At 39.5% G+C, this 17,618-nt stretch overlaps 2 protein-coding genes across 2 annotated transcripts in view; one reads left to right on the top strand and one right to left on the bottom strand.

The window, feature by feature from the left end:
- Positions 1-3,323, bottom strand: part of LOC137977191 (meiotic recombination protein SPO11-like) — a 37,083-nt gene extending 33,760 nt beyond the window's left edge. Inside the window, 5 exon segments of the mRNA XM_068824458.1 lie at positions 652-760; positions 1,261-1,327; positions 1,477-1,565; positions 2,819-2,932; positions 3,178-3,323. Coding sequence (XP_068680559.1) covers positions 652-760; positions 1,261-1,327; positions 1,477-1,565; positions 2,819-2,932; positions 3,178-3,323 — 525 coding nt within the window.
- A 1,097-nt stretch (positions 3,324-4,420) lies between these two features.
- LOC137975742 (counting factor associated protein D-like) lies at positions 4,421-16,707 on the top strand. Its single transcript, XM_068822920.1, has 10 exons — positions 4,421-4,749; positions 5,791-6,000; positions 7,404-7,579; positions 8,034-8,274; positions 8,730-9,204; positions 10,134-10,339; positions 11,531-11,622; positions 13,364-13,525; positions 14,474-14,663; positions 15,821-16,707. Exons 1-10 carry the CDS (start codon positions 4,656-4,658, stop codon positions 16,000-16,002), a joined length of 2,028 nt encoding a protein of 675 aa, XP_068679021.1. The 5' UTR covers positions 4,421-4,655; the 3' UTR covers positions 16,003-16,707.
- The last annotated feature ends 911 nt before the right edge of the window (positions 16,708-17,618 follow it).

The following is a 17,618-nucleotide window of genomic DNA, read 5'->3' as shown; positions in this document are numbered from 1 at the left end:
CGATTCCGTAAACAGTGTCGAGTTTCTCTGTCAAGCTCGGCTGAATCCCCGAATGTGCGGCAGCTAGCCCTAAAGTCCTATTCGGTTCTTTTTGGATTCGCAACTTGTTGCTTCCGAATATATTCCAAAGGACTTGCCGCAACTACAAACGTTTTCGAGTTGGTGGAAGAAGAACGATGCATTTTCTTCTAGAATGTTCGGGCCTGTATTAATAACACTATTGCCAAATCCCATAGGAAGTACAACTGTTATGTCTTCTTTTACTCAAACCATTCTTCTGATGCATTCTCTCCGCTCTTTTCCTTTAAAGGAAGTCGAAGCAACAGAAGCTGTAAACAGAGCCTAAACATCACTCGTGTTCAAATCCTTCTCGGCGGCCATAATTTCATCAGCTGTTAACCGATTTACAAGAAGTATGGTTTGCAATTCTGTAACCAATCGGAGCGAGGCTCCAAGAGCTCTATTGTTCAGAGTTAAGTACAGATTCTTGACCACGGGCAGATTTGTTAAGAAATTGTATCAGGCGTACCTTTTCGCACCATGTCTAAGGAAAAGTATGCCGCCTGATCGCAGGTTACTGTCAATGGTGAAATTTAATCTGGCCTACTACATTGAAATTCATTACATAAAGATCATTGCTGTCGAACTCACCACGTGTAAACAGTGTCTTGGTACTTTGAGCATACAAGCTAAGTTGTCAATGATCTCATCCACAACGCTCTGACTCCCAAAGAACACCACATCGGAATAATATACATCTCTAAAAAAGATAATTAATATGTACAGTTACACTGTAGCATTGCCTTTAGGTTAACCCATTGACTCCTAAATCACTACCCCCCAGAGGAAAATTCCCTTGAGTCAATGGGGACAGTTTTTGAGTGGGTGTAGAGTTTGTTAACCCACTGACTCCTCCCAATAGACCATATTCGTATTCCCAGTATTGGACTGGAACTAGCTTGCAATGGAGGCTAATGCAGGGGAATATATTAAAAAGTATTTGCATTTGAAAAGATTTCCCCGCATTAGCCTCCATTGCAAGCTAGTTCCAGTCCAATACTGACAATACGAATATGGTCTATTGAAGAGTAAAATCTTCTGGCGTTAGACAGTAAAATCTATTAATTCCGGCTTACTTCCAGGAGTCAATGGGTAAACTAACCCAGCCAATAAATAAGTCATATTACATTTAAACAAATTATTTTCCATCTTCAACCAATCCCAACACATTCCGGCAATGTATTATTTTGTTTTACTTGCCGTTTTGTTGCGTAGGTGTCTTGCTGTAAAAGTCTGTAACAAAACGCCATGATCTTTAACGTTGTAGCTACAAATAAAAGTAGTGAATGGAAGTCACGTTGTGATACAGTCAGTGGATGACAAATGGAATGACTGGTGTCATCATAAACACATCTCAATAAAAACCACCTTAAAATTGCATAAGCCCATTGCTTCCACTTATGCATGCATACGTACCAAACTTTCCAACTGATACCATGGAATCAAACCTATGTTCTGTTTTGCTCATGCTGTCAATCATTTCGATTCCAACTGCACTATTAAACCTACAAAAAAAACACCATGTACGTACCAACTTACTTGTAAGACAAAGTGGTATCTTTTAGCTGTGTGGTACAAACTTTTAATGCTAAACTTCCAAATAAATATCATAATTCGCGCTGTGAAATAAACAATTTCCAGAACCAGAGTCGATCTTCCCGGCCATGTTTCGGTATTTTTATTCATGGAAGCCAAAACGCAGTTTGGTGGTTAACGTTTGAAGTGAGATTTGCAGAATTACGAAAATCGCAGTAAGTCTAAGCACCCACTTCAAATAGCACTGAAAAACAGTATTTAAGCACCCATTTTGAAATGGTTAGCTTTCAATAAATGTGAGCTAGGGTTAGTCTGCTGTCTGTGGTCTGCAGTCTGTAGTGTCACTGACACCGCTTTAAGTCTCACATCACCATCACCACCATCACAAGACCGAATGTATAAATGGCGGCCATAAAAATATTCTTTTGTTTATGTGCTACTTAGACTCACTAGACTCGCTCTCAAGCAACATTTCTTTTGTATTTTGTCCATGCAAACGAGGCTAGTGAGGCTAATTAGCACATAAACAAAAGAAAATTTTTTTGGCCGCCATTTATGCATTCGGTCTTATTCACGCTCTTGAGTGCATTATGGGTAATCAGGGCTAGATGGAGAGAAATTCAAAGGTTTGCGTGGAAGTTCAAAACGATGAAAAGAATTCATGATATGCGATTTTAGGTTTTTTTATTTTCCAAAACAGGAGATATGCGCTCAAAGGTGCGGCAGAGTAACCTTGGAGGGAATGGCTATTGTAGAAATTACTTACTTAAACGAAGTTTCTGCCATACGTTTCTGTAATTCCAAAGGCACAAAATTACAGAGAATGAATGGAAACAAAAAGGCAATATTTAGGAATTCCAAAAAATAGATACCAAGTCCAGGTCACCTCAGTTGTGAACTTGAACTTATTTGTTTGGTTTATGAAGACGAAAGTTTATAAAGTAGAGTCATGTACAGTTTATTTTGCTTTGAAGTTCCATACAAACCTTTGAATTTCCCGCCATGTTGCCCTGATTACCCATTATGTACTCAAGAGCGTGAACTGGTCTATAATCAAATCTACGTTGTATGGGCTCTTCTCAACTTGTAATTATGCCAAACAGATCAAGCCAGTTGATACAATGTACACCAAAAAGGTTATTGTCCACGGCTGCTTACTTAAAAACTTTGATATTGCTATAATCATTTCATGATGGAATCCTGCGTTCTTTCCGATTTTTACCTTGTATTATTCCAAGAATTTCTGCAGTTGTATTGAAAAGAAGGTGACTTCCCCTCTGATAGATCCTGCACAACTTTTAGAATGACTCTCTCTAGTTTAGTGATAACTTCACCCCTGTAATATGAATAAAATTATAGTCAACAGCATTTTACCTAACGACTGATATTCAACTTTTTCTGGATCTGAGATTCAAAAATATTCTATTTTCAAATAAGAGAGGTATTGATAACTACTGGAAATCAATCTTACCCATTTGGGGGCAAAAGAACAGAATTAACTGAAGTGATAATAGATGACTTGTTCGTCTGTCAGACGTCAACTTACAGAACTTTCAGAGACGATTTTGTAGAACTACCTACCTAGACAACTCCTCCATTTTCACAACATTTTTCTTATCGGATTCGTCTTGCATTTTGCGGAGTCCTTCGATTCTCTGCACTGACCGCAGTTCTGTTTTAAGCTCATCCATGCAACGCCAAAACTCTGAATTTGAGCTCGCTGCCATTTTGAAAACATTCCATCATGCATTGCAAAGCTGTGGGTAGTTTCCATGTTCCCTCGGACATTGTGTATTGGTGTGTTTGTTACTGCTGTAGTAATTGATGATTTCCAACCGGTTGTTGTAGGATGTACACTAACTGTACTGCCCTGTAATTAATATAATTTAACAGCAAAAAAATGATTGAAAGTACTTTTCTAAACTGTACTATCAATACATTTTTCTCTAGTCTGTGTTTTACAATAATTTAATAATTTACCCACAAATCTGAAAGCAACGGTACAGAGTCATTAGGAAATAGAGTCTGGTTTCAAATGGGCTTTGAATCGAGCGAAAACTACAAGCTACCTGCCACTTCAATGAACGGGTGGCACAGCACCTTTTGTCGTGTTTTGTAACACAGAAAATACCGAATGAAGAATCGCTCGTTAGCTTTTAGCTATTGTAGTCAATATTTACTGCAAGAAGGTCTAAGCTCGATTTTAAAATAGTCAGCTTTTAGCTATTTTAGCACATATCTACAGTTATCAAAAAACCAAACACCGATTTGAGAAAAAGTCGACGTTCGGTTATCGGTGTTCTGCAGACTTTGATTCAGCTGAAGATATTTAATTATGAAGCTAAATTTTGAACGTCTAAGAATTAAATAGAAAACAGAAAGTCGGTCAGCGAAGACCTTCAATTTTTTTTTATTTTTAATGCGCTTAAGTTCTAATCCATAGTGAAGGAAATACCTCCTTTTTTCATGCTAAAATAAGGACAAGTTTTCATTGCCACTTGTTTGCTTGTTTAGTTTTTTTTGGTTTGTTTCTTTTTTCGAGCGTTCTCTGCATTCGAGTAAGAAACTAAACAACTGCGGCGCAAATCTTCGTTATCGTTTTTAGGAATGGCAAGTTGAGCGATTGTGAGAAATTATTGTTCGTACCCCTTATAGGGCCACTGAGTGTGCTTTAGAGATTAAGACAAAATCTAAATAAGCGAGAGTTTCAACGAGGCGCGTTGCCCTGGAAACCAGCAGGTGACGAGAAATTTGCCACCAACCGAAACAATATTCCGTCAGTCGCTCAAACAGCTTGTGATCATGGCGCGAAACGAATGGTCACCGCACCAAAATTCCCCACATATAACCAATCTTACGAGAACCACGCCCCGGATACAGACCGCTAGAAATGGAAACCTTAACTCCGTAATATGGCTCCGAATTAGAGTCCACGGATTTGCGCAAGAGAAAATAATTGTAAAAGAATTTGGCTGTGCAGTTTTCTTGGGGTTTCTTGCTCGGGGTGGTTTTACCGATGCAGCGATTGCCATCGTGGAGTTGGATATTGGTAAACATTTATGGTGAAGGTTGTGTTGTGTTTCAAATCGTCTGCAAATAACAATCGAAGTATCCGCAAGCGACTTATAATTCTCTCCTTTGCAGTGTTAGCCGGTAAGTGTTATCAATCTCCAGGTGATATGCTTTTGCTTACATTTTGCAGATGACTTAATAGATCCTGAGTGTGCTCCGCCATGTTAAGACATCGATTTTCGTTTGTTAATTACTTTGTGGTGATTTTTGTCGCAGTCAAATTAATTACTTATACTACACGAACAAGTTTCCCCGAAAATAATAAGTTTTAGTTTACACCACATTGCCGAATGCTTCCATCAAGTTAGCTACAAAAGCACGTCTTCATGCTGAACAAAGTTCATTATATCATTTTTTACTTGCAGCTAAAAATCAACTTGTGTTTAGTCATTTAACGCATGTTTTTGAACTTAAATCTGATAAAAATGACACAAGCTTTTCTCCTACGTTTGCATGCCGAACTGAAAATAATGGATAACCACGGTATGGCATGCATATGCCGAGTTTTCTGATATTACAGGCACATACCCGAAAATAGAACGCAGAAGCTTTCGATTATTAGCAACAGTAGCTCGGTTGTTCTACTACTGAGTAAGAGGACAACCGCAATGAATTTCTTTATTTGTTGAGCCAGGCATTTTTGTGCGCAGAATGTTGGCCGAGTTTGTTCGAGTGTTGGTACGTTACACCGCGGTACGACTTCGTCACTCATAGCAGTTTATGTTAGCCCACACCGCAAATTTTTATCTGGGGCTTTATGAAACACGAAAGCAGCACAATAAACCAACCAAAGTACATGCAGTCTGCTCCAACGGCGGGAGAATGATAAGTCGTGATAGGTATATATTCGTCATGTTCCTCAATGGCTAAAAAGTGCGCTCTCTGAAACCTTAAAAGTCACTCAGTATAGCAATCACGATCGAAACTTGTTTTTGACACTGAATTGAAGGCTCTGTGACTGCTTTCTAGATTGCTTGAAGAGAGTGCGATATTTGATAGACGACTGGTAATGCACATAAAAGCGAAAGCTACGCAGTCACATTTGTGGACCGGTTATTCATCTTGTCGACCCAGCTAATACGATTCCAGTTAAATTAAAGTGGACTGTTTACCTCAACACAGCTATCGTCTGTTACACTTTCCACAAAGATGAAGTCCCGGGTATTGAGAAGCGAGTGACACGTCACATGTCAAAAGTCGGCGAGGTTTTGCAGTTCCCTGATGAGTATCACACCAAGGGCGTTCTTTCGCTTCCTTATGGAGATATTGTGGAGCCTTTTGAAGCTTGGTATTCAAAAACAAAAAAGATGAGCAGAATTGACTACTATCATGGTAGGTATCTGAATGTTTCTGTATTATCTTCTAATTGTTTTAATTAATCCAAAGTCGAAACCTTTTAATATTTCAACCCCTTCATTAATGTCCACATTAACCCTTCCTTCGAGTGGCACGTATCCCTTCGAATTTAGCTCTCGGATCAGGGAAGGGCACATGACTTGGCATTTACTTATTACATACTTTCTTTCAGAGATATCCTTTCCTCGGGCCATCTATAATAAAATGAAATTTGTTGTGATATGTCATTTCAAACACTTACAGTCTGTTCCCGTATGACCTTAGTCTGAAAAAATGACCACAAGAACTGAGGTTTAAGTTTTTCATTCCCAAACATACGGTCCTGCTCAGCTCAGAAAGTAGGCATCTGACAATCTGACCTCCCGCCTGACTTTAATAATACAAGATTTAGACGCCATAAATATCTTACCATGATCGCATTCTCGGGCTTCGCTGTTTTGCGGACAGTACGACCTGGATGGTACATTTGTTAAGTATATAACGCCAGATGATTTACAATTCAATAACGTGGCACTTCTGACGGAATAAAGGGTTTTTTGAAACTTAAAAAACGCAAAAGAATGTCCATACTTAATTATTTGGAGATAGAACTACGGTTCAAATTAACAAATCTGAGTGTCCTGAATCAAAAAAATAGCTGTCCGAGGCTTTATGCATGAGTTCACGGACGAGTTCACGCTCTTGAGTGCATCATGGGTAATCAAGACAAGATGGAGAGAAATTCAAAGGTTAGTCTGGAAGTTCAAAAGCATGAAAATGATTTGTAAATTTCGGTTTTTTTATTTTCCGAAAGAAAATACGCGCTTAAACGTGCAGCAGAAGAAAGTTGGAGGAAATGGCTTCTGTAGAAACTATTTTATTAAACAAAGTTTCTGCCATACATTTTCTGTAATTTCAAAGGCACAAAATTACAGAGAATGTATGGAGACAAAAAAAGCAATATTTAGGAATTACAGAGAATAGATACCAAGTCCAGTTCAACTCAGTTACAAACTTGGACTTATTGAAGGCGAAAATCTGTAAAGTAGAGTCATGTACAGTTTATTTTGCTTTGCATTTCCATACAAACCTTTGAATTTGCCGCTATGTTGCCCTGATTACCCATGACGCACTCAAGAGTGTGAACTGGTCTACAGGCTGTTCCCATGCTTCTAGTATTTAAACGTTAGAAAACCATAATGAAACTTGCACGCTGCAGGCGCACGAAATGCAAATTCATAGCAAAATAAACTTGAACGTAATTAAGTTTGAGTCACAATTGTGTAGTGGTGTCGCCTCCTCTTTTCCCCTTTTTTCTTGTTTTTTTTTTTGGGGGGGGGGGGGGGGGTTTGGCCTCTCGAAGGCAATACGAACTAAGTTTAACTTTACATTTCCTTTAGGGATGGACAGAACCTTTCAACGCGAGGATCTTGGCAGGCATGGGTTTGCTTGCAAAATTGTTCCCGAATACTCTGAAATAAAACAGAAAACTTTCACTGGCTGTTTGCATAGGAGAGGGACTAAGAAGTTTCCGATAAAAGCTCAAAGTATTATTCCGGCACCGCTGTATTTCAAGGTAGGAATTTTTAGCGGGGGTTTTCGTTGGGCAAATCTAGAGACACGTACTGCAAACCTTTTAAAGTCAGTTTACTACGGAAAATAATAGTAAGTACGTTAGCCACAGTACACAATCAAATGAGCCAGTTATTCGGTAAGACAGTCATCTGCAGAGGGCTTTCAGCGTGAGGAAAACCTGTCGAGCAAGGTGCAATTGGTTTTGGTTGTAGCTTCGATTGGCTGAAAATGAGACGCAAAAAGTTTAGCAAAATCAAGGCGCTCTCGAAATTGCTCTCGACAGCAACAAGGTTCTTTTATAGAGAGCGTCCTTGCTTAAGTAAAAATTGCTTTATAAACTCGGATATGAAATCTCAAATTTTCAATGTTGCAGTTAAATCAGCAGGATTGGGTAGTGTTACGCAATACTCAAGCCGTTTTCATACAATGCAGCTCTTTCTTTCTTTGTTTCCCAGTATTCTGGTGATGCAGAGCTGAGTGGATTTCAATGCGCTAAGTGGGAACATTCCTTCACAATTTATGACAAAGTTAACACATACACTTTATACACGACTAAAACACGACCACCCAAACCAGTACGCTATGAAATGATGGGTTATGACACCCTTCTGTCATCTTACTATGACCACTATATATTGGACTACAACGAGTTTGAGGCTTGGAAATTCAACTACAGCATCTTTGATGTACCAACGGGTAAGGGAATGCAATCATGATTGTTTATCTTCATTAGCATGAAATGGAGTGAAAAAAAAAAAACGAAGAATGGTGGAATACAAACTAGTTTACGAAGTCCAGAAGTGCCCTGTGCGAGGATTAAGATACACTGGCGGGAGCCGGTGTCAACAGCGAGAGTTTTTTTTTTTTCTTTTTATAGGGAGGGGATGGTGTCCACTAGATACAGTATGTACACATATGACGTCACGCAGGCTATCTTTGTGTATCGAAACAAAGAGACAGAAGCCTTGTTGATGTTCCAAATTGATTCTCGTGAAATTCTATCTTCAACTGAGCAAATAATGTCCTTGAGTCGGTTCGCGTCCGATCTGGTGACAGAATAAGCTCAATAAATTGACCTGAAAAAAAAGTGGGCTTTTTGCGTAGAAGTTTTATAATGGTCTGATTTGGTGCTTTTTTCTTTATTCTTCCAGACCTCCAGTGCTTCGATTTTTCCGGCGAAAAACTTGAGAAATCCCTAGGTGAAATAAACCCCATGGTAGAGTTCATGCCTCACGATACTTCAGGGTCACCTTTCACCCTCTCACATCCATCAAACTTTGCATCAAATACGCCATCGCCACCAACCAGTGATCCATTACAATATCTCCTGGAAACTTTAAACAAAATGCCGCTTATAAACAGAGGCAATCTGGTTGCGCCTACAATAGCTACAGCCCAGCTGTCTCCGCAGAGGAAGCATATCATTCACACGTCACCAGACCCTACGGGAAAAAGTGTTTCAAAGAGTTCAAATACGGATGTAAAATCCGGTTATCAAGTTGCTATGCGACACTATGAAGACATTGTGAATACCTTGTTTGAGTCATTTAAGATGGCTTATAAAAAGACTTACGTTTCAAAACGAGAACACGAGACGAGGAAAGATATCTATAGACATAATTTGAGGTGAGTGAGATTGAAACACTTATGACGATAAATGCTGTTTTGTATTTGTCCGCCTATGGCTAACACTGGGAAACGATTGAGAATTCAAAGCTGTTTTGAGCGCGGCTACATGCCATGGCAATTAGCAAAATTGGAAACAAAATTATCTGGAGCGAATTCCTAGCCACCTTTGGAAATGGAAAATATTAAGGTAGCTCTGAATCCGCTTCAAAGAATTTCTTTAACTTTGCAGAGGGTTTTAATCACTTTCCAGCAATAAAAATTAGGGATCATCGATCTCGTTTTTGATATACCGTTTAAAGACAAAATACAAGGCGTTTGAGTACATCTTGTTAAGCAATTGTTGGTGTTTTACAAGATAACAGTAACATTGTTGCTGGGTGAAGCCTCAAAGCATGTAAAGTTAATCCTTCTTATAAGAAGTCACAAGTTGTATTTTCTGTCACCAGTTTTGAATCATCAGATGACGCGAGCACTTTAAGTATTGCTTCTCAGGTTGACTTGCACGCTCAGTTGAAAACCCTTCCGAGTTTCCATAAAAGGTTCTCCGATTGAAGCGCTTTGTTTTGACCTGCGACAAATTGAAAATAATGCTAACGACCTCAACGAGTCAACTCCAACCAATTATCATGACAGATTTCACTTTTTATTCAGACTGATCCATTCATGGAGTTTTTAACTATGTAAATGGATGGCAATGTGACCCGATACAAAATGCTCACTTCTGGTACCTGAAAAAGCGAGAAAGAGAGAGTATGGGACAAGACTGTGAGCTTTAGGTTTGACATTGAGTATCTAATTAAAAAGCAGCCGCTTAGATTTTGTTTCAGTCAGAAGAAAAATTTTTCAGTGCTTTATTTGTAAAAACGTTACTTGTATGTTTAATTTTCTGCGCATGTCTTCAATCTTAAAATATCAAAACCCAATAGATTTATCAAGTCCAGAAACCGCCAACACCTGGGCTACAGATTGAAGACAAACCATATGGCGGACTTGACTGAGGAGGAGATAGAACGAATAAAAGGACTATTGAAGGAGACTAATTACAATGCAGTGAATGGAGGAAGAAAATTCAAAATACCAAAAGGAAGAAATGCCTCGAATCTACCCGATAACGTAGATTGGGCCAAATCGGGTGAGTTAAAGAAAAAAGGTAAAAAAGGTAAAAGATAAAGTAACTTTACTTAACGTCGGTAGTTCCTGCAGCTACGAGGCTGGTATCAATGGAAGCCGACGGTGCCCACTTTACCCCCCTCCCTCTATTAGTGCTCCATTTCACGGGTATTTAAAGCTATAGCTACACGGACCACAGGAAAGTCGAAACAGACGATTAAGTCACCGAGGATCGAACCGGGGACCTCTCGCTCCGAAAGCCGCGCACTAGCCAACTGAGCCACGACTGCTCCTTGAAAATATGTTGCGCGTATATACTGGCGAGAGTAAAAAGAACGCATTATTTGCTTGGCGACGGGGAAAGGACAGCTGAAAAATCATAGTTGTAGCAAGAGAGGATGCCCAGGGCTTCAACTAGTTACCCATCTTTCTCACGGGCGGATTACACCTTAAACATCAATAGTTGCATTTGAAATTAAAAGTACGCATTAGTTTGAATAGTTTCGCATATTATGGGAGTGTAATGTACTAAATGCTTGGTGCAACTACTTGCGACGCTATGCCAACCGGAGCGGAGTTGACGCAGTTGTGAGACTACCTTCACCTATGTGTCACCATTGCGTGGGTTGAATTCCCAGCCTCGACCGGTGAATTTACTTTGTCCGTTTTTTATTTATTTATTTATTTTTTTTTTTTTGTCTGCTCCGATCAAAAGGTAATCTCCGGGTGATCCAATTTTCTGTTCTCAGAAAAAAAAACCTACAATACCTTCACATTACTATATTTGTAATTATAGTTAAAATAAACCCAATAAAGTGTTATTATGGTAAATGGTATAAACCCAGGAGTCATATTGAGTGAAGTACGATCGTTCTGGTGAGTGTAGTCCTGAGATAGGGAGGTACTGTTTACAATGACATTGACTGCCGTTTCGACGACCTGAACGGAAGTCATATCAAGAGTGAAGATGACTTCTGCTTAGGTTGTCGAAACGCCAGTCAACGTCATCCAAAACAGTCCTTCCAGGATTACACTCACCCGGACTATCGTACTTCACTCAGGTATAAATGCTATTGTGTTATTTATCACGTGTCTTGGCGCAAGCCTGGTAACCGAACAAACCGCCCATCCTCGTTATTTGAGCTTCCTACAAAGAACCCATAATGTATATACTATTTTTCCCGTGTTCAAAAAAGAAACCATTATTCTGCAGGTGCTGTTAATCCTGTAAGAAGTCAAGGAATTTGTGGATCGTGTTACGCTTATTCGGTGACAGGTGCAATGGAGGGAGCGTATTTTATCAAGGTTCGTGAAAATATAATAAACAAGAACTTTGCATAGAGTAAAGCCACTCTTTTTTGGTAAATGGCCCCTTTGTTTGCTTTAGAGCGTTTTCAGTAATATTTTGGAAGCATAAATCTCTCCGTGTACAGCCTTTATTACACCATGTAATTAAGTCCTTTGCAGTACAAACATTGCGAAAAGGCCTTGAGACATACCTCTCACACAAAGATGAATTCAGTAATAAAACGAATTTGGAGCCGCTTTACCAAAAAAAAGTTCCCAGGAATAATGATTTCCCAAAGCTTGCTTCCAATATTGACCTTCCTTAATTGAAAGGATAGGCTAGTAGATAATAGAACAGAGGACAAATTCCTGATATTGAGCATATACAATAACACAAAGAAATCACATGTGAACGGAATGAACCGATTTGTTCTTCCAAGTTCACACATGATTTGCTACTACTCTGGGCTAGTACCATGTTCTTGCCAAACGAATTATAAAGCCTTCTTTGGTGGAAGTGTAATGAATCCGTGGAATAACTGAATTGCGTTTATTTTCTCGCAATCCCTTAATCTATAACAAACTTTTCTGTAGAAAAGTTATTTTACTACTTGAAGTCTATGATTGGAAATTGTGAAAGGTCTTTGTTAAAATGTGGTGGTTTTGGAATCATTAAAGCTTTGGAATCCGTTATTTTAATTTTTTTACAACAATGGTTTTCAAACCTTGTGCGCGATCAAAACGACACCTCACCGCACCCAATGACATAATAGGGACCTTTAGATTCTACGACGAGGACGAGAACGAGTACGAGTTTTGACTGCCCGTTTTTAGCGAAAATACTAAGGAAATTTATAACCCGTACGCTTAATCTTACCCTTCATTAGCAGTATAGGTCACTCAGCTATTCTTATTGCTGGTAACTGAGCCTTTTTGCTCATCCAAAAAAAAGCCAAAACTGCTACCGCGCTGTTGACTTCTTTTGATTCGAAGACATTTTTGCCAAACCTCGTACTAAAATGACGGAGGCATCACGTTTTTCACGCCAAAATGACGCTGGTTTGCGCTCACTGTTGCCTTATGAGAAAATCTCGTACTCGTAGTCGTTCTCGTACCAGAATCTAAAGCTCTCTAATAGCGAGCTTAAGATTCTCGGACGAGGACGACAACGAGTACGAGATTTTATCATAGCACAATAGTGAGCGCGCGCAAACCAGCGTCATTTTAGTGGGAAAAAAATGTGATACCGTCGTCATTTTAGTACGAGGTTTTGCAAAAATGTTGTCGTGTCAAAACAAGTCAACAACAAGTTAAGGTAGCAGTTTTGGCATTTTTCGATCAGCAAAAAGGCTCAGTTACCAGCAATGAGAATAACTGAGTCACCTACACTGCTAACAAAAAGTAAGATTAATCGTCCGGCTTATAAATCTTCTAAGTCTTTACGCTAAAAACGTGCAGTCAAAACTCGAACTCGTACGTTCTCGTCCTCGTCCTAAAATCTAAAGATTCGAACTGTTTCCTTGACCATTTTGACAGACAATCTTTCGCGCTTATTTAAAAGAAGGTTATTTATCATTAATGTACAATATCCAAACGTTTGAATGGTGGATCCAAAAAAGGACAATTTATTTCATGACCCATAAAGTAACGTTTCGCTTCATATGCCCTGCAACTAGATTAATCAAGTATCGTGGAGTGTCAGGCTTTTAACTTGCAACCCGCTTTCTCTTCTTATATTTTTCTGCTGCTGCGTCTACAGACTGGTACCCTTTTAAATTTGTCCGAACAGCAGATTATTGACTGTTCTTGGGGGTTTGGTAACCGCGGCTGTAAAGGTGGATATCCGCATCGAGCGATGCAGTGGGTAATCAAACACGGAGGACTGGCTACTGAAGCAAGTTATGGACGATATCTAGCGCAGGTGAAGACTGAAGGGGTGTTTTTGCTCTTAAAAGCACCAGTAAAAATGGGGGAAAACAAGTGAAATGAACGTTAATTCGAAATAGAGGGGAATTCGATACCCGAGTTCGAAATAATGGGATTGGCCTGTATTTGGGAAATTTAGTGACACACCAAGGAACTTGGTAATACGTTTTCGGGGGTAATTCGATTAAAATATAAGAAAATACATAACGAACTGTTTTTTAAAAACTGAGCAGCAGTGTTTCATGATCGCGTTTAAAAACAAGAGGAGTCGGTCGAGTGTTCTTAGCCCCGATAAAACAGTCGCGTGCTGTGAGTTTTTTTGAACGCCTTCATAACATTCCCCCAAAAAGCGTGTCCCTCTGGAATGAGAACATAGGTTCAAAATGTGAGGGGAAGATAATATAATAGCGTTCTCTATTTTCTCCAATCCTCTAATAAATCTTGCTTATCCGCCCCCACGCCCCCCCCCCCCCCCCCAAAAAAAAAAAAAAAATTATTTGTTTTGGATTTCTCTTGGGACAAGATTTCCCAAGAGAGAAATCGAAAACAAAGCCAATGCAAATTAGAGCAGCGGTGATCTAACCCGAAGGTCGTGGGTTCAATTACCACCCTGGTCAGAGTTTTTCTCTGTCCTTGTGTGGGCCCATTTCCATTAGTAGGGCTAACGCTCACATGGTTCATATGGGGTAGAAATCTAGCACTTCACATTACACTCCAATCAGTTAAGCCTATGCAGATTAATTGGGGGTAAACAAGGTGTATTATGGGATTTGCGAAAGTAGAGAATAGAAGAAAAACAAGCGGGACCTCACTGCTAATTTTTCACAGCATCGTAACACGTGCTAGTGGCAAGTCCAGGCAGGATGCGTTATTTTCCTATGCGACTAAAAGAAGCTTGTGACGTCTAACTTAAATTTATTGTCTAAAAATTGGCTTTTTTCAGGAGGGATTATGTCATTTCAAGAACACGACAACAGGAGCAAAGCTTGACTTTTACATGAACATTACAAAAGGAAATTCGAGTGAGCTTCAGCAGGCAGTCGCTTTTTATGGCCCTGTCAGTATTCTTATCAACACGCAGCCCAAGTCATTCAAATTCTATGGATCAGGGATTTACTACGACCCAGAATGCAGTAAGTTATCAAATGAGTGATAGCGCTTTTCTTAGATAAAATGTATTTAAAGGGAGCAGTGTTGGCATAGTGGTTGGAACAATCGCTTCCCACCAATGTGGTCTGATTCTATTCACAGATTTGGCTTCACATATGAGTTGATAATTTTGTTGCTTCTCTACTCCATTTTGTTGCTTCTCTGCTCTGGGAGGTTTTCAGTTTCCCGGGTATACCGGTTTCCCCGCTCCTAAAAAACCAACATTTGAGTTAGAGTTAGGGTTAGGGTTATAAGTCGAGATCTCGCATTGTAAGTCGAGATAGGAAATTCTCGACTTGCAGAAAATAACAACATCAGCATTACCCTTACGGGCCCTCGTGATTGACCCTATTCCGGAATAAGAATACGTGGAGTAATGATTTAAAGCAGTATATTTGGCCTTGTAAAGCAATAGGAATAATAATAAAGATATGTTTATCTTTAGCAGTTGCTTGACAAATTTGTTTGGTCATCACCCAGAGCACGGAATTTGGCTAACTCTGGCCAGTTTCAAAGCAGGAAATCCCGGAATCACGGACCTCCAACTCGTTTTACGCTGGGAACACAAACTGTTGCCAATATTTACAAAAATGGACTTTCACTGCGACCGCGCATAAATTGGCCCTGGCCAGAGTCCATGTTTTAGGTGCTGACCGAAAGAAAAGCGGGCTCTGGAGAGAGATTGATGCTTTAATTCAGTGCTTCTCGAGCGTGCGTGATCAGCCCGTTTCATAACTGCAGCGTTAATTATGGGTGAACAGTTTAAACCTCGGACTGAAATTCAGTGCCGCAGCATGGAGGCAACGATCTTGGGAAAAAATGTGCTTACGGTCGTAAAAATTTGTTGAAATACTTTTGTGCACACTGCATGTGCAGTACACAGAGTAGATGCTTGGATGCATAAATTTGCTGTGGTAAGACAATTCATGCACTAAAAGCTGAATGTTACCTCACTTTTGTTATCGGCAATGGGCATAAGCGGCGCTACGTTTAGTCGGTGAAATAGAGTCGAAGTAATTTTAATTATGCATAGAATGAGAGATCAATGAACAACTTCACCTGCTAGAACAATAAAGACATAAGCATAAGAAAACTTGAGCCAGCGAGTTCTTTCAACCGTTTTTTTTTTTCTCGTTCCCAGCTCACGCACTGGACCACGCTGCCTTAGCTGTAGGTTATGGAGTGGAAAAAGGCGAAACCTATTGGCTGATCAAGAACTCTTGGTCCAAGGCTTGGGGTGATGAGGGGTACATCAAGATCGCTATGAAAAACGACAACTGTGGTGTACTGCAGAAAGCTGTCGTAGTAAAAATCATGGACTAAGTTGTAAAGATTAATTGAATTGGCTTGCGAAGCTATGAGCTGCAACATGGCAGTGCTGGACTTAGTGGCACATCTATAACAAAGACACGAAATTAGCAAAAACAGGCAGGTCGTAACAACCGTCGTAACAAGCCATAGCCATGAAAAGACAAATGAATGTTTCCCGATAAATTTTGTTCAGTAAATTTTCCATAAAATGAAGTTTATATATATTTATTTTTTATTGGATTATCAATTAAGTTTATGTTTATAATTCAACTGAATGGGCCTTACGAAAAGTAGTGAGACCGCGGGTAATTAAATTGTACATAGTGCATCATATTTTCTCGATGGCTGAAATGTAACTTCATGTTATGACGGCAATTGAACGACCTTATAATATGGGATAGTACGATTTTTCAAGATATCAAAAAATAGTCAAATTACATAGAGATAAAAGGGACATTAGGTTGCTCAACAAAAATAAACTTTAACCTTTGTCCAGTACAATTTTCTCTCACCGCTATGGACGAAGGGACGCCGGAGACTATTGGAGCTCCATCTAATGGACAAAAGAATCCAAAAACTTGGGTCATCCAACTGCAATTTTGAAATTATGCAAACAATACAGTGCACTGGTATGGAGCCGACAAAGTATAGTTAACATTTCTCATAATATGAATTAGTGTTGAACCCCTCTCAATTAATTGCTTCTCGACTAAATAAAAGACGAAGAAAAAACTGGGTGCTTAGACTTAAGAACTGTTTATCAGCGCTATTTGTAGGCAGTCTGCAGTTGTCGACACCTCCTGAAATGCTAACCGTTTTAAATAAGTGCGTAAACCAAATTGAGAGCTTAACCCTAATTACTAAAATGCCGGCAGTGTCCCTAACCTTACATGAAAGTTCATTTAAAATAAGTGCCTAACCCTCGTCACTAAGCTGAGAATTTAACCCCAAACACTAAAAAATATTGTTCACGTGCAATAATAACTTCTTCTTATCGAGCGCGAGGGCCGTACTGGGGAATATAGGCCCGAGGTCGTGGCAGTACGGACCGAGCGCAACGAGGTCCGTACAAAAACCACCCAGGGCCAATATTCCCCAGTACAGCTCGAGCTAGCTCGGTTAGTAAGTAGTTTATTATATGGCTTTTTAATTACCTTTTGCTTTGTTTTTGCAAGCCCGTAATCGGCCCGTGGGCATTACGGGAGAGTAATGCACTACAATTCAGTCACAATTAGCCAATCAGAGCGCGCGTTATATCGGCTACAAACACAAGCCATAGAATAAATAATATTATTATTATTGTCCTTGATAGCATCACAGACAACAATCCATCATAATAATCTTAAAACGATTTCTCCAGTTTATTTTATACATACTCACATAAAAGCAATTACAGAAAGATATCCAAATATGTTAAAACAGCGGGTCTAATCTGCAGGTCGCAGGTCGCAGGTCACAGGTTGCAGGTCATTGTTTCACCGAAACAAAGTATCCTAAACATTCTTAAAAGCTAACCTTAGGCCTAAAAACTTTTATTTAGGCCTAATTAGGGTTACTGTGACCTGCAACCTGCGACCTGCAGATTAGACCCGCCGATGTTAAAATGGGCAGTATTCTAAAAGAATTAA

Source organism: Montipora foliosa, chromosome 11 (genome assembly GCF_036669935.1).
Source record: "Montipora foliosa isolate CH-2021 chromosome 11, ASM3666993v2, whole genome shotgun sequence".
Taxonomy (NCBI): domain Eukaryota; kingdom Metazoa; phylum Cnidaria; class Anthozoa; order Scleractinia; family Acroporidae; genus Montipora; species Montipora foliosa.
This window is presented reverse-complemented; position numbering and strand designations above follow the sequence as displayed.

Bases quoted from the DNA above. Each gene is read 5' to 3' on its own strand.
- LOC137975742 (XM_068822920.1), top strand. From the start codon at position 4,656: ATGGTGAAGGTTGTGTTGTGTTTCAAATCGTCTGCAAATAACAATCGA. The intron at 7,580-8,033 runs GTAGGAATTTTT...TTTGTTTCCCAG, and splicing joins CGGCACCGCTGTATTTCAAG to TATTCTGGTGATGCAGAGCT. The intron at 14,664-15,820 runs GTAAGTTATCAA...TCTCGTTCCCAG, and splicing joins TTACTACGACCCAGAATGCA to CTCACGCACTGGACCACGCT.